The sequence below is a fragment of the Meleagris gallopavo genome, chromosome Z (genome assembly GCF_905368555.1).
Source record: "Meleagris gallopavo chromosome Z, MGAL_WU_HG_1.1, whole genome shotgun sequence".
NCBI lineage: Eukaryota > Metazoa > Chordata > Aves > Galliformes > Phasianidae > Meleagris > Meleagris gallopavo.
In genome coordinates, this window is record NC_139435.1 from 68014691 (window position 1) to 68033998 (window position 19308).

The 19308-nt window shown below is 38.5% G+C and overlaps 1 protein-coding gene across 1 annotated transcript in view; it reads left to right on the forward strand.

The window, feature by feature from the left end:
* TEK (TEK receptor tyrosine kinase) overlaps positions 1 to 19308 on the forward strand; it is a 36715-nt gene that overhangs the window by 16554 nt on the left and 853 nt on the right. Inside the window, exons 3-22 of the mRNA XM_010726162.4 lie at positions 1255 to 1365; positions 3075 to 3227; positions 4305 to 4436; positions 5383 to 5523; positions 6260 to 6388; positions 8240 to 8394; positions 9233 to 9374; positions 9743 to 9904; positions 10723 to 10857; positions 11327 to 11620; positions 12592 to 12891; positions 13333 to 13490; positions 14607 to 14817; positions 15745 to 15855; positions 16052 to 16242; positions 16637 to 16750; positions 17421 to 17491; positions 18026 to 18066; positions 18789 to 18885; positions 19139 to 19238. Coding sequence (XP_010724464.2) covers positions 1255 to 1365; positions 3075 to 3227; positions 4305 to 4436; positions 5383 to 5523; positions 6260 to 6388; positions 8240 to 8394; positions 9233 to 9374; positions 9743 to 9904; positions 10723 to 10857; positions 11327 to 11620; positions 12592 to 12891; positions 13333 to 13490; positions 14607 to 14817; positions 15745 to 15855; positions 16052 to 16242; positions 16637 to 16750; positions 17421 to 17491; positions 18026 to 18066; positions 18789 to 18885; positions 19139 to 19238 — 2948 coding nt within the window. The remainder of the gene's footprint in view (positions 1 to 1254; positions 1366 to 3074; positions 3228 to 4304; positions 4437 to 5382; positions 5524 to 6259; positions 6389 to 8239; positions 8395 to 9232; positions 9375 to 9742; positions 9905 to 10722; positions 10858 to 11326; positions 11621 to 12591; positions 12892 to 13332; positions 13491 to 14606; positions 14818 to 15744; positions 15856 to 16051; positions 16243 to 16636; positions 16751 to 17420; positions 17492 to 18025; positions 18067 to 18788; positions 18886 to 19138; positions 19239 to 19308) is intronic.

A 19308-nucleotide genomic window follows, 5' to 3' on the forward strand; every position in this document is an offset into this window, starting at 1 on the left:
CTGTAGAAAGAATTGTACAAGAGTCAGATAAAGAGCTGAAATTAAAATTGTTTAATAATTTCAGAAGTCAGGAAATTTCTTAAAAAAAAAAAAAAAAACAGAAAAATGTTTTTTTGACACCTGACATGTCAGTAGCAGCATGGCATAAAAAAACTCAGTGTTAGAACAGAAAATCTGAGGTTGTTCTCAAAAATACTAAGAATTTTCCAGCTAAACAACGGTAACAATCTCTAACTTCTAATTTGTTTCAAAATAATATATTGTGATAAAATGATCATTTAACTGGCCATAAAAATTACAATTCCTTGAGATTTTTCTGTGCCTCCCAGTTGTTTTTTATCTTTCTTTTCCAAGTAAAGGAAAAAAATCTGTGAAAATCCTTCTCTTTATTGCTGTCTGATTTTTCTTAAATAGAACTATAAGCAAACACATAAAATTACTTTTCTCTTTGAGCAGGAAAACCAGTTTCCCTTACGACCAAAAAATACAATTAAAATTCGGTAATTAAAGTTGAGTACAAATCCAGTAGAAAAGTCCAGCGGAAAACTGAAAGATACCATTAACCTACATGTAGAAATTGTCTCCTACAACTTTTTCAGATGGGCCTATTTTGGGATAAGCAACAATGAGTTGTTTTTCCCAAAATAGAGTTTATTAAATACAGTTTATTCGTTCGTTCTTGGTGCAAGCTAGCACTCCCAATACTTATAGATGATGCGGTGAATGAACACCAGCACAGGCCATGCTATCTCCCCCAGCCCCTATGCGATTGTAATCTTCTGAGCTGTCTCAACTGTTCTCCATCAGAAAGCTGAAACAGAGGAGAAATGAGGCCTGCAGGCTGCATGTCTGCTTCTTCCTACAAGACATTTTCCAGTTCAGTATCCAGCCTGCTTTAAAAATGTCTCAAGAGATGAAGAAACTTAGGAAAGCATTTTACAACCAGTTGGGGCTCCTAGCTAGGAAGTGTTTTCAATTACTCAGACAAAATCCTTTTAAAAAAAAATTCCACGTCTCAGTTTCTTCTAGCATTCTGTTGTTTGAGTTTACTGGTGAGTTCTCAGTATTTGCCAAACGTAGGGATGGCATAGATGGCTGATGCTAAATAGCCTGTGTGTGCAGTGAGGACATTTAAACATCAGAATCTGAGATAGTGTCATGCTCATAAATTAATCTCAGCTTTCAGCCCAGACACCAGGTACAGATAACAACTGCTGCAATTTATCCCAAATTTATGTCTTATTTTGTTTGTAGCTTCATTCCACCCAGTGGCCTTAACAGTTACAGCAAACAAGGGAGAGCACGTGAATATTTCCTTCATCAGAATGGCAGCAAAAGAGGAAGATGCGGTGATCTACAAAAATGGTAATTAACCTCTCTCTTGTCTCTTCATTCTGTCCTTGTCTTAGCCACCTGCCACTTAACTGCTTTAAAGCTGATGTCCTCACTGTGAAGCTGGAGCAGGCATAATTTCTCATGCATCCAATGTCCCTTAAAGGAACCATCTCCCATACTTAAATATTGAAACTGAGCTACTTGTTTCTCTCCCACCAGAATGCTAAATCCTATCTACACCTTTCCTTTATTTTTCATTTTTCCTTTTTCATTTCTTTTCCTATCCTCTCCTATTTTTATCTGTTTGATTTTAGTTTTTATCTCTTTTCTGTACCTCTGTGCATGCTTATTTATCACATCTTTCTTTGCATTTCTACTGCTTTTCAAGTGCACGCATTTGGAAGCAAGTGCAAAAGGTGTCTTTTAGAAAGGGCAACACACAAAGCAGAGTTTATTAAAGATATGCTTCTTAGATTCAGCTATGACACTGCTCAGTGGGGAAAGTTTGCCATCACTTGTCCCTTCAGTGCCCCCAAGGAAATTCTGTGACCCTCTATCAGCATTTTCCCATATAAGAACCAGCTAATGTGTTGGAGCAGAAGTGTTTACATCCCACTGCTGCCTTCTCTGGAGCTCTAACTGGAAGCCTCAAATTAACTCCGGACAGTAGGTCAGGTTCTCCACCTGAGACTGCAGAAATGTCATCCTGGTATGGCACTGGGCAGTGAATAGAAAAACCTTGTCTTGACTTATTCAACTGTTGCTGTCTCTCACTTCAGGCATATAAAGTAACACTTCCCCCTTGCAGATGCTCACAAGGCCATCCAGCAAACACAGCTGTTCTGAACAGAATTTCTATACACTGGCATAACGTGCTGCCATGGAAAATGAGCCACAAAAGCTGAACCTTGCTAACACAATATTAGCATAAGGCTTTCTCAGTACTTTGCTGTCGTCATTTTTCACGGATTGTAATTCAAAAGACATGTAAGCAAACAAACAAAACACAGCTTCAGAACAAATCCTTGTCGTTTTTTGCTCTTTTTCTTTGCTTTCTTGAAGAGGTGTTATGTATTGCCATGGTCTTGTCTGACTAAATGTCTTTTTGCTTTTTTGATGGTGATCCTCAGCAGGGTTTCATGTTTCACATGTGCCTGAAATTTGACTGCTAGGTATCCAAAGACTAAATGGTATCACCTTACTTAGCGAGCATGTATGACCAACTGCAGAATAACACGATAAGCTCCCATGGTAAGAAAACACGGAAGAGGCAGAAACAGGTTAAGTCTGGGAAGAAAAGATAAAGCTGCAATATACTCTTCCTTCCTGTCCTCTGTGAGGTCAATTTTTGAGCTGGTGAGATGACAGAGGACCTAGCTTGCTGTTTTACTCCTCCTGGCCACAACAGACTCCTTGCAGAGCCACCCCTCATTGCAGGAAGGGCCAGGGAACAAAAAACTTTCAACCACAACTCTTAGCTACATTCTAGTAAAGCAGTGCTAAACTCAGACATGTTTGTGTCATTCTCCTATTGCATCTCCTTAAGATCCAGCTTACTCTTCGCTTGTACCTTTCCAATTACTAAGAACTAGCACAGCTAAAGAGCAGTCAGCAAGTCAATAACTAATAAATACATTTTGCTGCTTACTCCATCCCAGCTTTCCTTCCTCAGCAATCAGCTCAACCTTGCTCTGGTTGTACAGGATGGATGATTTCTGCCTGCTGTGCTCCTTCTCCAGGTTCCTTCATCCACTCGGTGCCCAGACACGAGGTGCCAGGTGAGCTGGAAGTTTCCTATCCCCGAGTTCAACTGCAGGATGCAGGTGTTTACTCTGCCAGATACATAGGAGGAAATCTCTTTACTTCTGCTTACACGAGGCTTATTGTAAGACGTAAGTTCCATTAATGTGTGCTAATGATTAATTGTTTAATGTTGTAATGAATGTGATATGAAACTTAGACTATGTCCAAATACGGGCCAGAATCTTTTTTGGCATAGGCTGCCATCAGATTATGTCAGAAGAAATTTTTTCCCAGCAGTCTTTGGGATAAGCTGGTACTGATTCAAGCAGCTGAGAGAGAAAAAAATCTGCTGATTTAGGCTCAGTTCATCCTATTGCCAGAAGAGATAGCTCTTTTCTCAAATATCAAATACTTAAAATTTCAAGTAAGACTGAACAAATAAGGGTGGCACAAGTCTCTCATGAATATGAGATCTGGATATGAGCAAAAAATAAATGTTTCAAATGTATCTGTTCTTTGTGGAAAACTGAATTCAAACTCCATTTATTATCCTAGAGCAATCTTTAGCATACTTCATTGTAATTTGACAAACTACACCGGTTTGTTTAAAGTAGCCATTAATGGTATTGGTATTTTTTTTAATTATGATTTGGGGAAGAAAATCATAACAGGCATTAAAATCCAGCATATAAGCTGATTTATTTGTCCAGGAAGAGGTCATCAGGTTATTGAAGACAGCAAAGATATAGCAGCAGTGAACTTTGTCTAATGAACTAATATCAAGAAAAATACTGGTGCAGAATAAAATCATGACTTGCCAAATGGGAGTGATGCCAAGCTGGCACCCGTTGGCTTACTGTTGGTGTGGCCCAATCTGAGTGAACACTGGTGCTTTCGTAAGTCTCAGATCTGTGCTAGAAGAACAGAAATACTACATATAACGAATTTGCTAACTTCCATACTTAGTTTCCTGGATCAAAGTCTAATTTCAAAAACTAAGGCTTCCTCAGTTTGTTCTATGAAAATGTTATGCGATATTACTTTGTACTACACAACAGATCTGCTCCAGAAATACAGGCACTTCCACAATGAAAAAAGTGACTATTTTACATGAGGGTAGACGACCATAGTTTGGAAGGGTGGCATACGGATCATCCAGTCACTACTGTTTTACTGGTTACTGAATAAGAAGACTACAAATATGTCATTATATTTTTTCACGAAAGGATGTGAAGCTCAGAAGTGGGGCCCTTCCTGTAGCTCCCACTGCCCTTCCTGCATGAACAATGGCATTTGTCATGAAGATACAGGGGAATGCATCTGTCCTCCAGGTTTTATGGGAAAAACATGTGAGAAAGGTAAGCAAATATTCTTTTCAAATATTAATTACTAATTTGCACTCAGTAATAACCATGGTTGACTCATGGTGGATATAGCATTTAGAGCCAGTGTTGGGTAGGATTTAATTAGTGTAACTGTTGTTGTAGTTTACCTTCTCTCTCTATCCTCACACTACAATAATGTCAGGAAAGATAAATGTTTCCAGTTCCTCCAACAGACTGTCAGATTTATGATAGACTACAAGTCACTGCACATACATTGGCACAGAGAAGTGAAGTCCCCTTACAGGAGATTCCCAGGCTGCTTCTAGACAAGTTGCCATCTGGGGTTGCTCACAGGATTATTTGTCTCTGCAAGACATACCAGAAACATACGTGTGTTAGTGCACATCCATGTTGGTGACAATTAGTTTGGATTCTGGAGAAATTGAAGGAGCCCACTGCACACTGATCTCTCCAGGCAGTTTGTGAGTGCAGTGCTAAATACATACCTTAAAATTCTGATCATAGTGCAGCACTGCAAGTATTAGAGATAAGCTACGGAATAGTTGACATCTGAACTACTCTAGTGTAGTAGAGATCATAGTGGAGAAATAAAACCTTGAGCAGCTTCATATGCACTGATCTCTAAGATTTTGTTTTCGTGGAACTGTTTATCCATTATGTATTAGAAAGGCTTGTAAGAGAACTTATCACTGCAGCTCTACACTCAAATACCTAAAGTAATGGATACTTTGCTGATAGATTCTCACATGGCAGAAAGCTGTTTGTTTTAGCTTTTTGAACTTAGCATTAGCGGCTTAAGATATTATGGAGTTTAATAGATCTAGTACTTGAATGGTGAAAATGCTATTTCTCATTTTCATTCAAGTTTTCTGTTGTCTAAACCTGTATAATTGGAAACATCCACTCTTCTACAAATTAATTGCTCTTGGGTCTCTCTTTTCTTTTCCTCCCCTAATAGCTTGTGGAGCCAATACATTTGGCAAAACATGTGAAGAGAGCTGTAAAGAAAACTATGGCTGCAAAAACTATATGTTCTGCCTGCCAGATCCATATGGTTGTTCATGTGCCACAGGATGGATGGGACTGGAATGTGATAAAGGTATAGTAAAAAATATGGATAACAGTGAAAAGTCATTACTGTGCTGCACCTATGAAATACGGAAGGGGTCTAACAGACGACAATAAAAGATTGGAATTTTTCCATTCTCTATTACAGGGATAATAATATTTACCTACCTCAGAGGAGTTTTTCAAATCCTCAGATACAGTAAAATTTCAAATTATTCAAATTATTCTGTAAAGTAATTAAACACTGAGATGTTGAAAATCCAGCAACAGCTAAAGCCTGCTGGATGTCTATAAGTCACGCTGAGCAATTCACTGCCAATCATATATCCGTTGCTAGATAATACTAAGTATAATTAGTCTTGACACTTTCAATTAGACTGCAATCTCTTTGAGACATAAAGCACATCTTGATAAATGAGTATGTACTATACCACATACTACATGTATGTACTATTTTGTTCAATGGTGCTGTGACTCTGATGAACTCTTTGAGTACCATTGCAGTGCAAGTGAAACAACATGGATGTTGAAGAAGCTTCAACATTCTTATCTAGTCTACAAATGACAGGCACAGATACAAAAGTGCTCTAGACTGCCATGTTAGTTGTTCTCTGGATGATCTGAGGGTAGCTGACTGCTGCTATGCGTAGTTTTAAACTGAGCCCAACTGAGGGAACAAAATCCTGCTGGAAAAATGATGAAATTGAAAACTAAAGGAAGACATTTGCTTGTACCATTACACTAACTGGAAATGTATGTTCTTGCAGAATGCAAACCTGGTTTTTATGGGTCAGACTGCAAACTCAAATGTAATTGTCACAATCGAGGGACATGTGACAGATATAAGGGCTGTATCTGCTCCTATGGATGGCATGGTCTGCAATGTGAAAAAGAAGGTAAAGCAAGGTAACATGGTAGTAAATGACTTTTCCCCAGTGTAATTGAAACAGACCTTCATGCTGGTATAGCATTTCCACTCCAGACTGGGATTCTTACACCGTCAGTTGCATCCCAAGGACCCAGACCAATAAAGGTATCCGTATACCTTTATTGCAGTGCTTTAAGTCTCTGCCACCTAGGCTGCATTTTATAGACTGGTATGCTACAGTTGCATCAGACTCGCATCAGATTTATATCTGTTGTTTGCATCAGGCACAGTACTGACAGTAGGTAGGAGAAGGTGATCCTTCCTCTCTGCTTAGCAGTGGTAAGGCAACACCTGGAATGATGGCTCCAGTTTGAGGCTCCCCAGTACAAGAGAGACCTGGATATACTGCAGTGTCCCACAGATGTCCACAAATCTGGACTGCAGCACTTCTATGAGAAAAGGCTGAAAGAGCTGAGAGTTCATCCTGGAGAAAAAAAGGCAACCTCAGCAATGTGTTTAAGTATCTGAGGGAAGTGTGCAAGGGAAACTATAGAATCATAGAATGGCTTGGATTGGAACCTCAAGGTTCCAAATGCTCTGCCACAGCCAGTTTTGCCAGCCCCTAGGTCAAGCACTAGATCAGATTACACAGGGTATCATCTAACCTGGGCTTGATCACCTCCAGGGATGGGGCATTCACAGTCTCTCTGAGCAACCTGTTCCAGCACCTCACCACTCAGTAAAAAACTTCCCCCTGATGTCTAATCTAAATGTTCCTTCCTTTAGTTTAAAAGCATTCCCCCTCATCCTATCATTAATGGTCACTATCAGTATCACTATAAATGGTTCCAGGCTCTTTCCAGCGTTGCCCACTGACAAGATAGGAGGCAGTGGGCACAAACTGAAAAACAGAGATTCCTTCTGAACATCAGAAAGCACTTCTTTTCTGTGTGGATGATGAAGCACTGGCATAGGCTGCCCAGAAGGGTTATCGAGTCTTCTCATTGGAGACCTCCAAAAGACAGCTGGACACCTGAACAGCAGGGACACCCTGATCTAGGCATCCCTGTTTGAGCAGAGATTGGACCCACCTTGTGATTCTGTGACTTGCTTTCTTTAGAGGTAGACTTGCAATCTTTACTCTATAGACATTGATTCTGAACCTAGTATCAGTTAGTGAAAGGACTTGCACATCCTACATGTATGATTTTTGAATAGGTTCATGCTACTTTACCATTATATGCCCCTTCTTCAGCTACATGCACTTCTTTATCACCTGAGTCATGGTCTGTAATTGATGAGACACCATGACAACCTTGGTATTTAAAGCTACCTTGTCTCTCTTACACAGAGTTACAAGCTGAGTATACATCACAGAATCTCTTTGGATTCAGGCAGGGTTGGCATACAGTATTTTATAAAATGCATTCAGCAACTATTATTTATGCCTGATAAATAAAGCAGCAAATCTGCTATCTAAAAGCATTCAAGAACAAAAACAAGCAGAGAAAAAAGATCCATGATCCAACCAGCTAAACCACACAGTTGTGATCCAGCTGCTCTTATGAAAAGATAAAATGGAGTTACTTGTTACAAAATGTGTCCTTGATTTTATCATAACTAGTGTGTGCTGTTCTTTGAATATCAGAAAGAGCAACAAATAGAGGGGAAGGGAGAGGAAATGAATGAATACAAAGGTTGTTTCTTCTTCCATATTTACTTTGATATAACAGCTTTCACCTTGGTTGCCTTTGTCCTTAGGTAAGTGAAGGAAGAACCAGATATCTATGCTGCCCAGAGTATATGTGCATTATATGCCAAAATATGTTTGCTGCTTCTGCTTGAAGGATGACATTAAAGTACTGTGTATCTTCTGTAGGCTCTGCAGACCTTTCACCTCAGATAGAAAACTTACTAGACCCTGTGGAACTCAACTCTGGTGTAGAATTCAAGCCCTTTTGCATAGCTACTGGAATGCCACTTCCGAAATCTGAAGAATTTAAACTTTTGAAGCACGATGGAACTGTCCTAAGGGTAAGCTCTTGATTAATTGCTTCCAATTATTTCTGGTATTTGTACTGACTTCATCTGTAATTAATGCACGCTATGCTTTTCAGACATGTTGAGAAATGTCAGCATTCTGAGATGATCACATTGATTATTGCTTACTGTTCTTTATTTGCCATGTTCCTGTTTCAAAATATTTAAAACATTGCTGTGATCCATGTGGGCTAGCAAAAAAAAAACAACAAGCCAACCAAATAAAAATAATAAAAAGAAGTAATACAGATGAATGGATCTCACATAGACTAGGAACAGCTCAAAAAATAAGAGCATAATGAAATTCTTGAAAATGTGAAGGAGATCTTAATTTTTGCTAAAAAAGTAAAATGTACTTTGAAATATGTAGTAGTAAGTTAATTTTAATTACACTCTTCAACTGTGGTTCAACCGGTAAAAATGAAAAATTTATTACTTAATAGAATAGTAATTAATCACTGTCTCTGAAATATTAACTTGATTATTTACTTTTCAAGTTTCTAATTACGTTTTAGAATAATTATTTATAACTTTTCAGTTATTGACTCCACAGTGTGTATTGAAGATGCAAGGAAGGAACAATAACGCCTTTGATTTAAAGAGAAGAAAATGAGGCACATGATCAAACTCCACTGTCACCATGTGAGCTTCCTGAATCACAGGAGTAGAACTCATTGTCTGAAGTGCATATGAAACTATGGAGATGAGCTCTATAGGGCCTCACAGTTGTCGTCACTAAACCCTAGAGAGAGTTCCTAAACTCTGAGAAAGGTGGAATGGGAGCATTCACTAATGCGCACATTTTTCAGGCCCATGTCTTTTGTCATTTCAGCCTTCCCTCATTGTCACCAGTAATCGCTCTGAAGCTATGTTTACAATTAGTCGAGTCCTGCCACGTGACACAGGAACCTGGGTCTGCAGTGTGCAGACGGTAGCGGGAATGGCAGAGAAAGCATTTCATGTTACAGTTAAAGGTAAGAGCAAAAATCTTCACAAATCTCTTTGCCTTTCTATCCTTAAAGCAAGCTTAAACTCTAACATGGCAGAGAGTTCCATTCTTGCACTGTAGGAAGGTATCCGAATTAATGTCTTACAGACAGAATATAGACAGAATCCTGGCATGCACAGCATCCTAATTGAGTGCACGGGGAAAATTAAAACATGATCATTAGGGTTAAAAGAACACCCAAGTTGTTTTTTTTTAAAGACCTAAACCATCAGGTTTAGGGTCTAAACTCATGTCTACTTAGAATTTGGATGAGCATTTCCCATTTTTCTGTAGGAAAATACCAGTTTAATGCAGGAATTGAAAGTCTGGTTTAATATTTGCATTCTTTCTCAGTTCCTCCTGTGCCACAATATGCCCCAAGGCTGACAAACAGTGGACATAATTTCCTCATCATTGATATCAATGCTGAGCTACATACTGGAGATGGACCTGTGGTGTCAACAAAACTTCTGTACAAGCCAGCAAAGCGTTATCAGTCCTGGATGTCAGTGGAAGGTAAGGGTCTCTAATTCCTTCAACCACAAACTTCAACTACATACTAAAACATGACTTACACCTGCTCTTAACATAGATTCAAAAGATTCTACAAACCAGATAGGTTAAATCTTTTGTCACTGGCCATGTGACTGTATGTAACAGTACTGTACAGTGCTAATGTGAGTGTGATACACCAAGAGTGATTGAAAGTGTACGTTCAGTGAGTTTTCAGCAACCAAAATATTCCCCTCTCCTGCCATAAGACAGTGAACATTGCTGGACTCAGCTCCTGAAATCTGTGCAAATACCAGGTTTTCAAAAGGAGTGAGGCATATGGAGCTGTCCTCAGCCTCTGCTGTCTTCCTTAATGTCTATTATGCCCACCAGTGAGACAGATATCTTACCTAAATATTGATCAGGAATTGTATGGGTAAGATGAAGCCCGCTTGTGAGTGACATGGACACTCTAATACTTTAGGCAAGGTCTAAAATATTACAGGAAGCATTACAGGAACTTCAACAAGTAAACTGTTATACTAGTTCATGATAAACAAAGATCTGCCTACACAATGCAAACTGCCTAAGGAGCCAGTCTTGCTTTGAGGCAAAGGAAGGATGGATGGAAACATTCCTTTGGCTGGATCAGAAACAGTCAGTGGGATTACACTTCCTACATTAAAAAATATATATATTACATATTCCTATGTAGTTCATTTTTGTAGGTCAGGAACAAAAGAGGAGCCTGAATATCTTAGTATCTGTGTTTAGTTATTCAGGGATATTTTCTTCTTTAACATTTTTCAGCTTCACTCTTCCTTTCTCTTTTTGCCTCTTAGTTAAGGGCTCAACCAAAAGACTGGACAATCTGGAGCCAAGGACAGAATATCAGTTCTGTGTTCAGCTGAGTCGGCAAGGGGAGGGTGGGGAGGGCCATCCTGGACCACAGGCAAGCTTCACAACAGCTGCGCTGGGTAAGTCATCGTCCTTTTTCAGAAAAGGCCTATTTCAGGTGGTTATCTCTGTGGTCTGCTCCCTGATGTGCACTTTCCTTTGAGGAAGAGCAGCTAGTTGTGAAAAATATATAAAACTTTTTTAAATAACGTCAGCAAAGCAAAAAATATAAAATAAAAAAATCACAGGTGAAGAAGAGCACTTGTGTATCAGACAGAGTTATTCTCCCTTATTTAGATATAGAGGGATCGAGAAAGGAACATTTGCATACTACGAGCAGCAGAATTGGAGATAGAATTCTCTTGTATTGTGTGCCTGCCCTTCCTCGTGATTCTACTGGATCGTTCCTTTTCCTTAATCAGCTTAGATTAAAAATTAAGTATTGCCTTTTGTCACTCTAAGCTAAGGCAAGTGGTTAGGAATTAATGGTACCCATATTTTAGTATGCATACGCCAGACATGAAATGTTCCTTGTCTCTCTTCTCCAAGGTCTTCCACCACCTGAAGGTCTCACACTCCTTCCAAAAAGTACGACATCATTGAATTTGTCCTGGCATCCCTTAACTCTGAGGACAGATGATGACATTCGTGTTGAAGTGGAAAGGAAGAGTGTGAATGGCAATGGTGATGAGAGCAGTGTTATCACCCAAGTGCCAGGAAACATGTCCACTCTGATCATTAAAGATCTTGAGCCCAGACAGCAATACATGTGTAGGGTACGGGTAAACACCAGGTCCCAAGGAGAATGGAGCAACTACCTGTATGCATGGACTTTCAGTGACAGTAAGTAGCCGATTCACTTCTTTTTGGTCAGTTCTTCCAGATTCCCCCAGCAATCAGAATGACTGCTTCTTATTGACAACACTAAATGATATCCTTTGTTCTGGTAACACTCATTTCCCAATGACCACTTGTTGTGGTTGTTTTTATTATTATAATGAAGACAGTTCAATGTCCAAAGAAATTCTTACCTTGACAATTACCAGGAACTGATGAAAATTTACCCTTTCTCTGCCAAAAAATCACAGAAACACCAAGGTTGGAAAAGACCTACAAGATCATCCAGTCCAACCATCCACATATCACCAATAGTCCTCACTAAACCATATCACTCAAAACAACATCCAAACATTCCTTAAACGCCTCCAGGGTTGGTGACTCCACCACCTCCCTGGGCAGCCCATTCCAGTGCCCAACCACTCTTACAGAGAAGTAGTACAAACAGGAAGAAGGAATACAAAAAGGAATACAGAAAAGAAGAAGGAGAAAAGGAAAAGAAATGAAAAGCTAAGGAATCCACATCTTCTTAATCTCAATGTGTTTCATTCTTGTACATTCTTGTTCATACTTTTAGCACGTTTAGCATTTCTTTCTTCTTTTAATGATGAACATATTCAGTCCCATAGTCCAAGCTCCTTTTTAATTCAAACAAACAAGCAAACAAACAAAAAACCATTCTGGCATTGTAATTGAGCTGTGTCAATGAGGAAAGAGTCAGCATTTAAGGAAAAAAAAGAAGATACAATGCACTTAAATACCTTACAGTTGTATGAAATCCTCTGCTGGAAGGACGGAGTACTGCAACATGGATGACTGCATGAAGTTTATAAAAGAGTTGCCTTCAGTTACAATAGCTTGTCAACAAAGTTTATCTTTTGTTTAGCACAACAAAAGCACTGAGCAAAATGTTTGTCCTAGTGAGAAAAGGTGAAAGAGGTGGAAATTCACTCCAACATTTCTGTGTTTGTTCACAGGAATACCTCCTGCACCATACAACATCAAGTTTTCTAACACCACAGACACATCCTCAGTCATTTCTTGGACAACTGCCGAGGGCCATTCCATCTCCTCTATCATCATCAGCTACAAAATTTACGGCAAGGCTGAGTACAATCACATCGACATTATCATTAAGAACTCCACCATTACCCAGTACCATCTCAAAGGCCTGGAGCCAAACACTGTGTACCAGGTTCAGATTAATGCTCAGAACAACGTCGGCTTGAGCAACCCAAACACATCCTTTGAATTGAAGACTCTTCCAGAAATGAAAGGTTGGTAATTCTAGCATGCTGGACATGCACAAAAAAACAGGGCCAGTTAGCTAAAGCAAAGTCATACTGTTTTAGTTTCCTTTTTATCTTAATTTTGACACACAACACAGCGACGTTGGGATTTTCTTCTCAGTTCACTGTGGTGTTGGTGAGGTGACAACATAAAGCATTTCTATGTATTCACTAGAGAGTGCCCAACAGCTCACAAATTAGATCACTGAATGTGACCTCCGCACCGCTCTGCTTGCACTCAGCACAACCTGCAGGTGCTTGTACACCTGAAAATTGGACAATACAGTGTCTGTGACGTTGTTAAACAAATGGGTTGTAACTCTGTCTTTATACTGTTTATAAGATGAGAGTATTTACCTATATGTTGTTGCTCATGGCTGTTTCAGGATTAGCTGGAAATGATAAACTCTTTATGTGCTTCTTCTACAGCTCCATATGAATCAAAAGGAGGTAAAATGCTGCTCATTGCTATCCTTGGCTCTGCAGGAATGACCTGTGTAACAATTCTCCTGGCCTTTCTCATCATGCTGCAGTTGAAGCGAGCCAACTTCCAGCGCAGAATGGCTCAGGCTTTCCAAAATGTAGTGGTGGGTTTCTTGTTTTCCTGAGTCAGTGTGGCTACTTATTTTGGCATCATCTTTTTCCTTGTTTTTTGTTGTTTGTTTTTTTTTTTCCACTTACTTTTTTTTAGTCTTTTCAAATACAATCTTCTTGTTGTGTGTGCAATTAGTGCTCTTCCTGTATTTTTTTTTATAGTGACAGAGAGCTAAAGCAAGCTTAATTACAACCTGACTTGAAAAAAGATGGACACAGTTTATCCTTTTCATTTCTGTCTCCTTACCTGTGTATCACAAATAACAAGCCAGGCAGAATGAAGGAGCTTCTCCTGTTTTGAAACTACAAAATCTTTAGCCCTGGATTTTAGCATCAGTGATATTTCTGCCAAGGTTTTTTGAGCTGGAGGCAGCACAGGGATTGAACAATGGTAGCATCACAGTTCTGGCAATTCTGAGGAAAATGCTGGAGTTTATGCTCTCTCTTTCTCTCTCTCTGTATGCTTGCACCCTGCTGTACTCTCTGCTGCTTCTCAGCAACATCTCCCGCTTTAGAGGGTAATCCATGAAGGAGAATGAAGCTGGGCTAAAGAATTCCTTCAAAAGGACCTACGCAGTTCATTTTCTAAAAACAGAATCAGGGAGCATATTCAAAAAGATGACCTGTGTCTCCATGCAATTACTCCTTGTCTTGAAAATTCTCCAGAATGTTTTGTGGGCACGTGTGGCTGAAGTAAAGATGTCTCAAGTACGGAGGTGGATCATTTCCTCTCTTTTTCATTTCCCTGCATCCTCTTTCCTCAGTCTTACTGCTGAGCTTGGTTACCACAGAATTTAGTCAAATTTGGTAAATAGATAAACCCTACTGAGGCTTAGAATTGGTTCTAAGGTCAGTATATTTTTGTTCATCTCCTTCATCTCCATTAATTGTAAAATTGTTCAGTGGGCCAAGCTATAATATTTATTACACATAAATTAGGATCCCAACTATTTGGGATGTGCTTGATGCAGTAATTTTCCAATGCACTCATTTGTGTGTTGGCAAGAGATGAATCAGGCTGTGTGTGTGAGTACATGAGTGAGCACACATGCATTTGAGGATTTCTCCATAAAGAAGAAACCATTGTCGTTTGCTTTATTCTGTTACAGAGGGAAGAGCCAGCTGTACAGTTTAACTCAGGTACTCTCACTCTGAGCAGGAAAGCCAAAAACAGCCCAGATCCCACTATTTACCCAGTTCTTGAATGGAATGACATCAAATTTCAAGATGTGATTGGGGAAGGTAACTTTGGGCAAGTCTTGAAAGCACGAATTAAGAAAGATGGCTTACGCATGGATGCTGCAATTAAAAGGATGAAAGGTAGTAAATCTCAAAGACTCTGAGACTACAGACTTCTCTTGGTTGTTCGCTTCAGAGGTTTCTCTCTCTTCAGAAGTGCTTAGTAGCATTCTCTTAACACTAAAATAAATATTCAAAATTACTAATGACGTAATGGCTGTTCCTAGGTCAGGAACTGTTTCTGCCAAAGACTCAATTTCTGCTCTGACAAGTTGGCCTAGGTTCTTCTTTCAATGTTAATATCATTAACTATTACGTATTTTGCAATTCACTGGTTAGTATAAACTTCATCTGTGTGTTTATTTTCAAAGGAGGAACCAATAAAACATGCTTTGGCTAGGCAGGAGCACAGAGTTAGCCTTTGGTCACAGCACGTGGTTGTCTTGCTTGCTTTATTCACTCACAGATGACCACATCTATGTATCTATGCATAATACATTATGAGACTTAATTTCTTTGTATTCATCAGTCATTACTGCATTGTTTTGGAGAGAACTACAACACACAGAATACTGCAAGAATGTATGTATTTTCTTACAATTCACTAGATCACAATCTAGGCAAACTGGAAGACATTCTTAAATATGATGACAAGGTCTGCGTGCAGGTAGGAACAATTCAGAGAGCACAAAGGAAAGATTCATAGGCGACTAGTTGCAGTATGATCTGCTATTACTTCTACATTCTCAAATAAGGGAAACTAGATGTAATGTGTTAAGATGCTTTCATTCTTGGTAGATGGTTGCTACAGACATTAAGTTCTCTCCTTTTATTTTTTCCTTTGAAAACTTGTATTCTTGTAAATAAATATTGATGTATCGTAGAATTTTCCTTTTTCTGTTAGAGATGAAGCAATAGTGCCCCAAGCAGCCCAGGGTCCTCATAATTAATAATAGTCGTAAATTCAGTTCAAACGAAAACATAAATGCATGCTGATTTGATTTTCAGAGTATGCTTCAAAAGATGACCACAGAGACTTTGCTGGAGAACTCGAAGTCCTTTGTAAACTTGGTCATCATCCCAACATCATAAATCTTCTGGGAGCATGTGAACATCGGGGTAAGAGACTCTTGAATACACTGATTTAATTGATTTAAAAATCAATTTAAAAAAAAAAAAACAAACCCAGCACAGTACAGTCTGATTTCCTCCAATCTGATTTATTTCCTTTTAATATACAGTAGTGTAAGTGTCCAAATATTATTGCTGTCCAACTTTTACTGTGTGATATGCTAACTATCTGAATTTTCACTAGGATATCTTTATCTTGCTATTGAGTATGCCCCCCATGGGAATCTACTGGACTTCCTTCGTAAAAGCAGGGTGCTAGAGACCGATCCAGCATTTGCTATTGCCAACAGCACTGCATCTACACTTTCCTCTCAGCAGCTTCTCCATTTTGCAGCAGATGTTGCAAGGGGGATGGACTACCTGAGCCAGAAACAGGTCAGTCCTAAATGTTTTACCAACTGAAAGCACAGTACTCATTTTTCAGGAACTACTCATCTTAATGAAATCAAAATTAATCAAAAATTAAATCAAAATTTAATTTTGGCTAGTACAGCACCCACTGAATGACTATTATTTTGTTGTGCTCACTCAGCCCTGTGAAATACTTTGCCACTAGGAATTGTGAAAGAAGCATTAAAACTCAGAAATGACTTGGAACCTAACTGCTTTAATTTTTAGATAAAGCTTAAAATGTTCTGGTAGTGCCACGTGAAGCTATTTGTTTTAGTTTTCATTTCTACTCTGAATGTTTATAAATTTTCAGTACAGCATTGAAATAACAAGCATAAACTCACAGATACTGCGGTGACTTCTGTTTTCTAAATTTTAGTTTATTCATCGAGATTTGGCAGCAAGAAACATCCTGGTTGGAGAAAATTATGTTGCGAAAATAGCTGACTTTGGCTTATCCAGGGGTCAAGAAGTTTATGTCAAGAAAACCATGGTAAGGATCAAGTATGAGTATAATCTGTTGTTTCCATTTTTTGTTTTGTTTCTTATTTTCTAGTTTCACATAAAGAAAAATGCAAACTCATAGTTACTTGATATGTTATTTGTTTATATATATATAAATGTACACACTGATATGTATAAAGATTTCTATTAACTATTAATATACATACATTACTTGTAAATCAACTCTATACCAGGTTTTTGTTACATACAATATAGTTGAAAATTATTTCTGTGAATGTGGATTACAGCAAAATAACCAATTTTGTAGACAATCATGAGATTTAATCCAATTGCACTACAGAAATACAGAGAATCTACTTCCAGTGTATGGATATGTAGATATCTGAACACTATAATTTTTTTTTTTTTTCCAGAATTTATCTGGCTGGGGCAAATTAGTCTAATTCTACTTAACAAGGCCAGAGTTAACAAGATGGTAAAAAACAGCACACTGGGATCTGTGAGCTGACAAAACAGCTGTCCAGAGCTAGTGCTTTGAATGATGTGGAAGAAGATGATGCCTAATAAACATAGTGGCAGGGTGGGGTGAACTAGATGATCTTTAAAAGTCTCTTCCAACCCAAACTATGCTACAACTCTGTGATTCTGTATTATAGTTTCAACCACCCAAAAACTAACTGCCATGAAATAATTTCCAGGGACGACTTCCAGTGAGATGGATGGCAATTGAATCATTGAATTACAGTGTCTACACCACTAACAGTGATGTGTAAGTATGTTTTAAGGGGTCCTTTTTAATTAAAGATTTTTTCAGTATCAAAGAAAGTCTGATAGTGAGGACAGTGACATCTAATCAAAGAATTCATGCTGTACCAGCATAAGCAAGCAAATGGCAAGAAAAAAATAAATCCTGCAAGAAACTGATTCGATTTGGGTTACTAACAGAGGTACATTTCCCACCTGAAATGAAAAACTGATGATTCCTCTAGAGATTCAGACTCAGCATTTTAGTCAGGCAACCAGAACAGATACACAGCAGAGCAATTTGTATCAGTACTATATGCTGAGAGCTTTTCAGTCTAGAAAAGGACTCCAGCTGGTGGACTTATAGGGAATTAATTTCACTGATTCCATGCATTCTGATTCCACAAACTCCATCATTTTACAAAAATTAGTAAGAAAAAATAATAGAAAGAATGAATCACACTTCCTTATCTTATCTGTATCTTAGCAAAACCATCTACCAACTTAATATATGACATCTTGTATTCTGGTGGCACTCAATAGTATTTCTTTGTTGCAGATGGTCATATGGTGTCCTGTTATGGGAAATTGTTAGCTTAGGTAAGCATACAAATTTTGTTCTGCACACATAAACCCACATGGGATGAGCCAACTCCATCCACTCAGCCTGCTTAAAGCTTCTTGCTTTGCAGCACATTTAATTTCTATTCTGTTTTGTTTAACAGAATTGTAGTTAGCTTCAGTGTGCTTGAAAATACAGCTGTCACATTTTCAGCCCGGGTATAGTCTAAATGACCATATTTTCATGGCACTGCAAAACAGAGGCCAAACCTAAACACAAAATTTAGCACATCACATGATCAGTAGTCCTAATTCCAAATGCTATAAGGCTGCTGAGCACCTTTTGCTCAGCCTGAGTTTTAAATCCAGATTCTTTTTTTTTTGTTTTTGCCACGTCTCCTATTCCAGCACTGCTGAAGAAAATTTTTTATCATTAGCCAAATTTAGAGGGTTTTTTTTTCATATCTCTATTCGTGATGTAAGTGACGTAGCCTCTGACTGCCACACAGACTTTTCCATTTGTGTCTGAGTGTGCCATGTGATCTGCTGGCCAAGAGGTACAAACTGTTAAAGGTGCACACTGCACACTGGGCTGACAACAATTCTGGTCTAATTTATTATCAGATTTCCTTACTAAGTGAACTAATGGATTTGTTTTAGATATGGATAAGAGTTAGACATTGCTTTTCATTTCCGTTACGAAATTATATTTTCTTTCATAAAAAAAATAGCATCAGAACAATGTTTTGAATCTGCTTCAGGTGGAACACCATATTGTGGAATGACCTGTGCAGAACTCTATGAAAAACTGCCTCAAGGGTACAGACTGGAAAAGCCTCTCAACTGTGATGATGAAGTGTAAGTTCCCTGAGCAAACAAAACAAGAAGAGTAACACATCTGCTACAGGAGAGAATGTCTGAAATAAACTAATCGCAGAATTGTTAAAAAAACATAAAAGTTACTTCTTTTTTTTTTTTCTTTTTTCTTTTTTTTTTTGAGTGCAGAAGTGGGCTTCTTTTTAATGGAACGTGTACAATTTTCCAAAAAACATGAACTCATAGCTTTCACCTATGTGTCTAAACCAGCATGTGTTGGTGTTCAATTTTAAAGGTATGACCTAATGAGACAGTGCTGGAGGGAAAAACCTTACGAAAGACCATCATTTGCTCAGATACTGGTGTCACTGAACAGGATGCTGGAAGAAAGAAAGGTAAGAACAAATCCCTAGATAAAAATTAGGCCATCAATAGTATCGTTTAGGATTACTGAGAAATGCATTT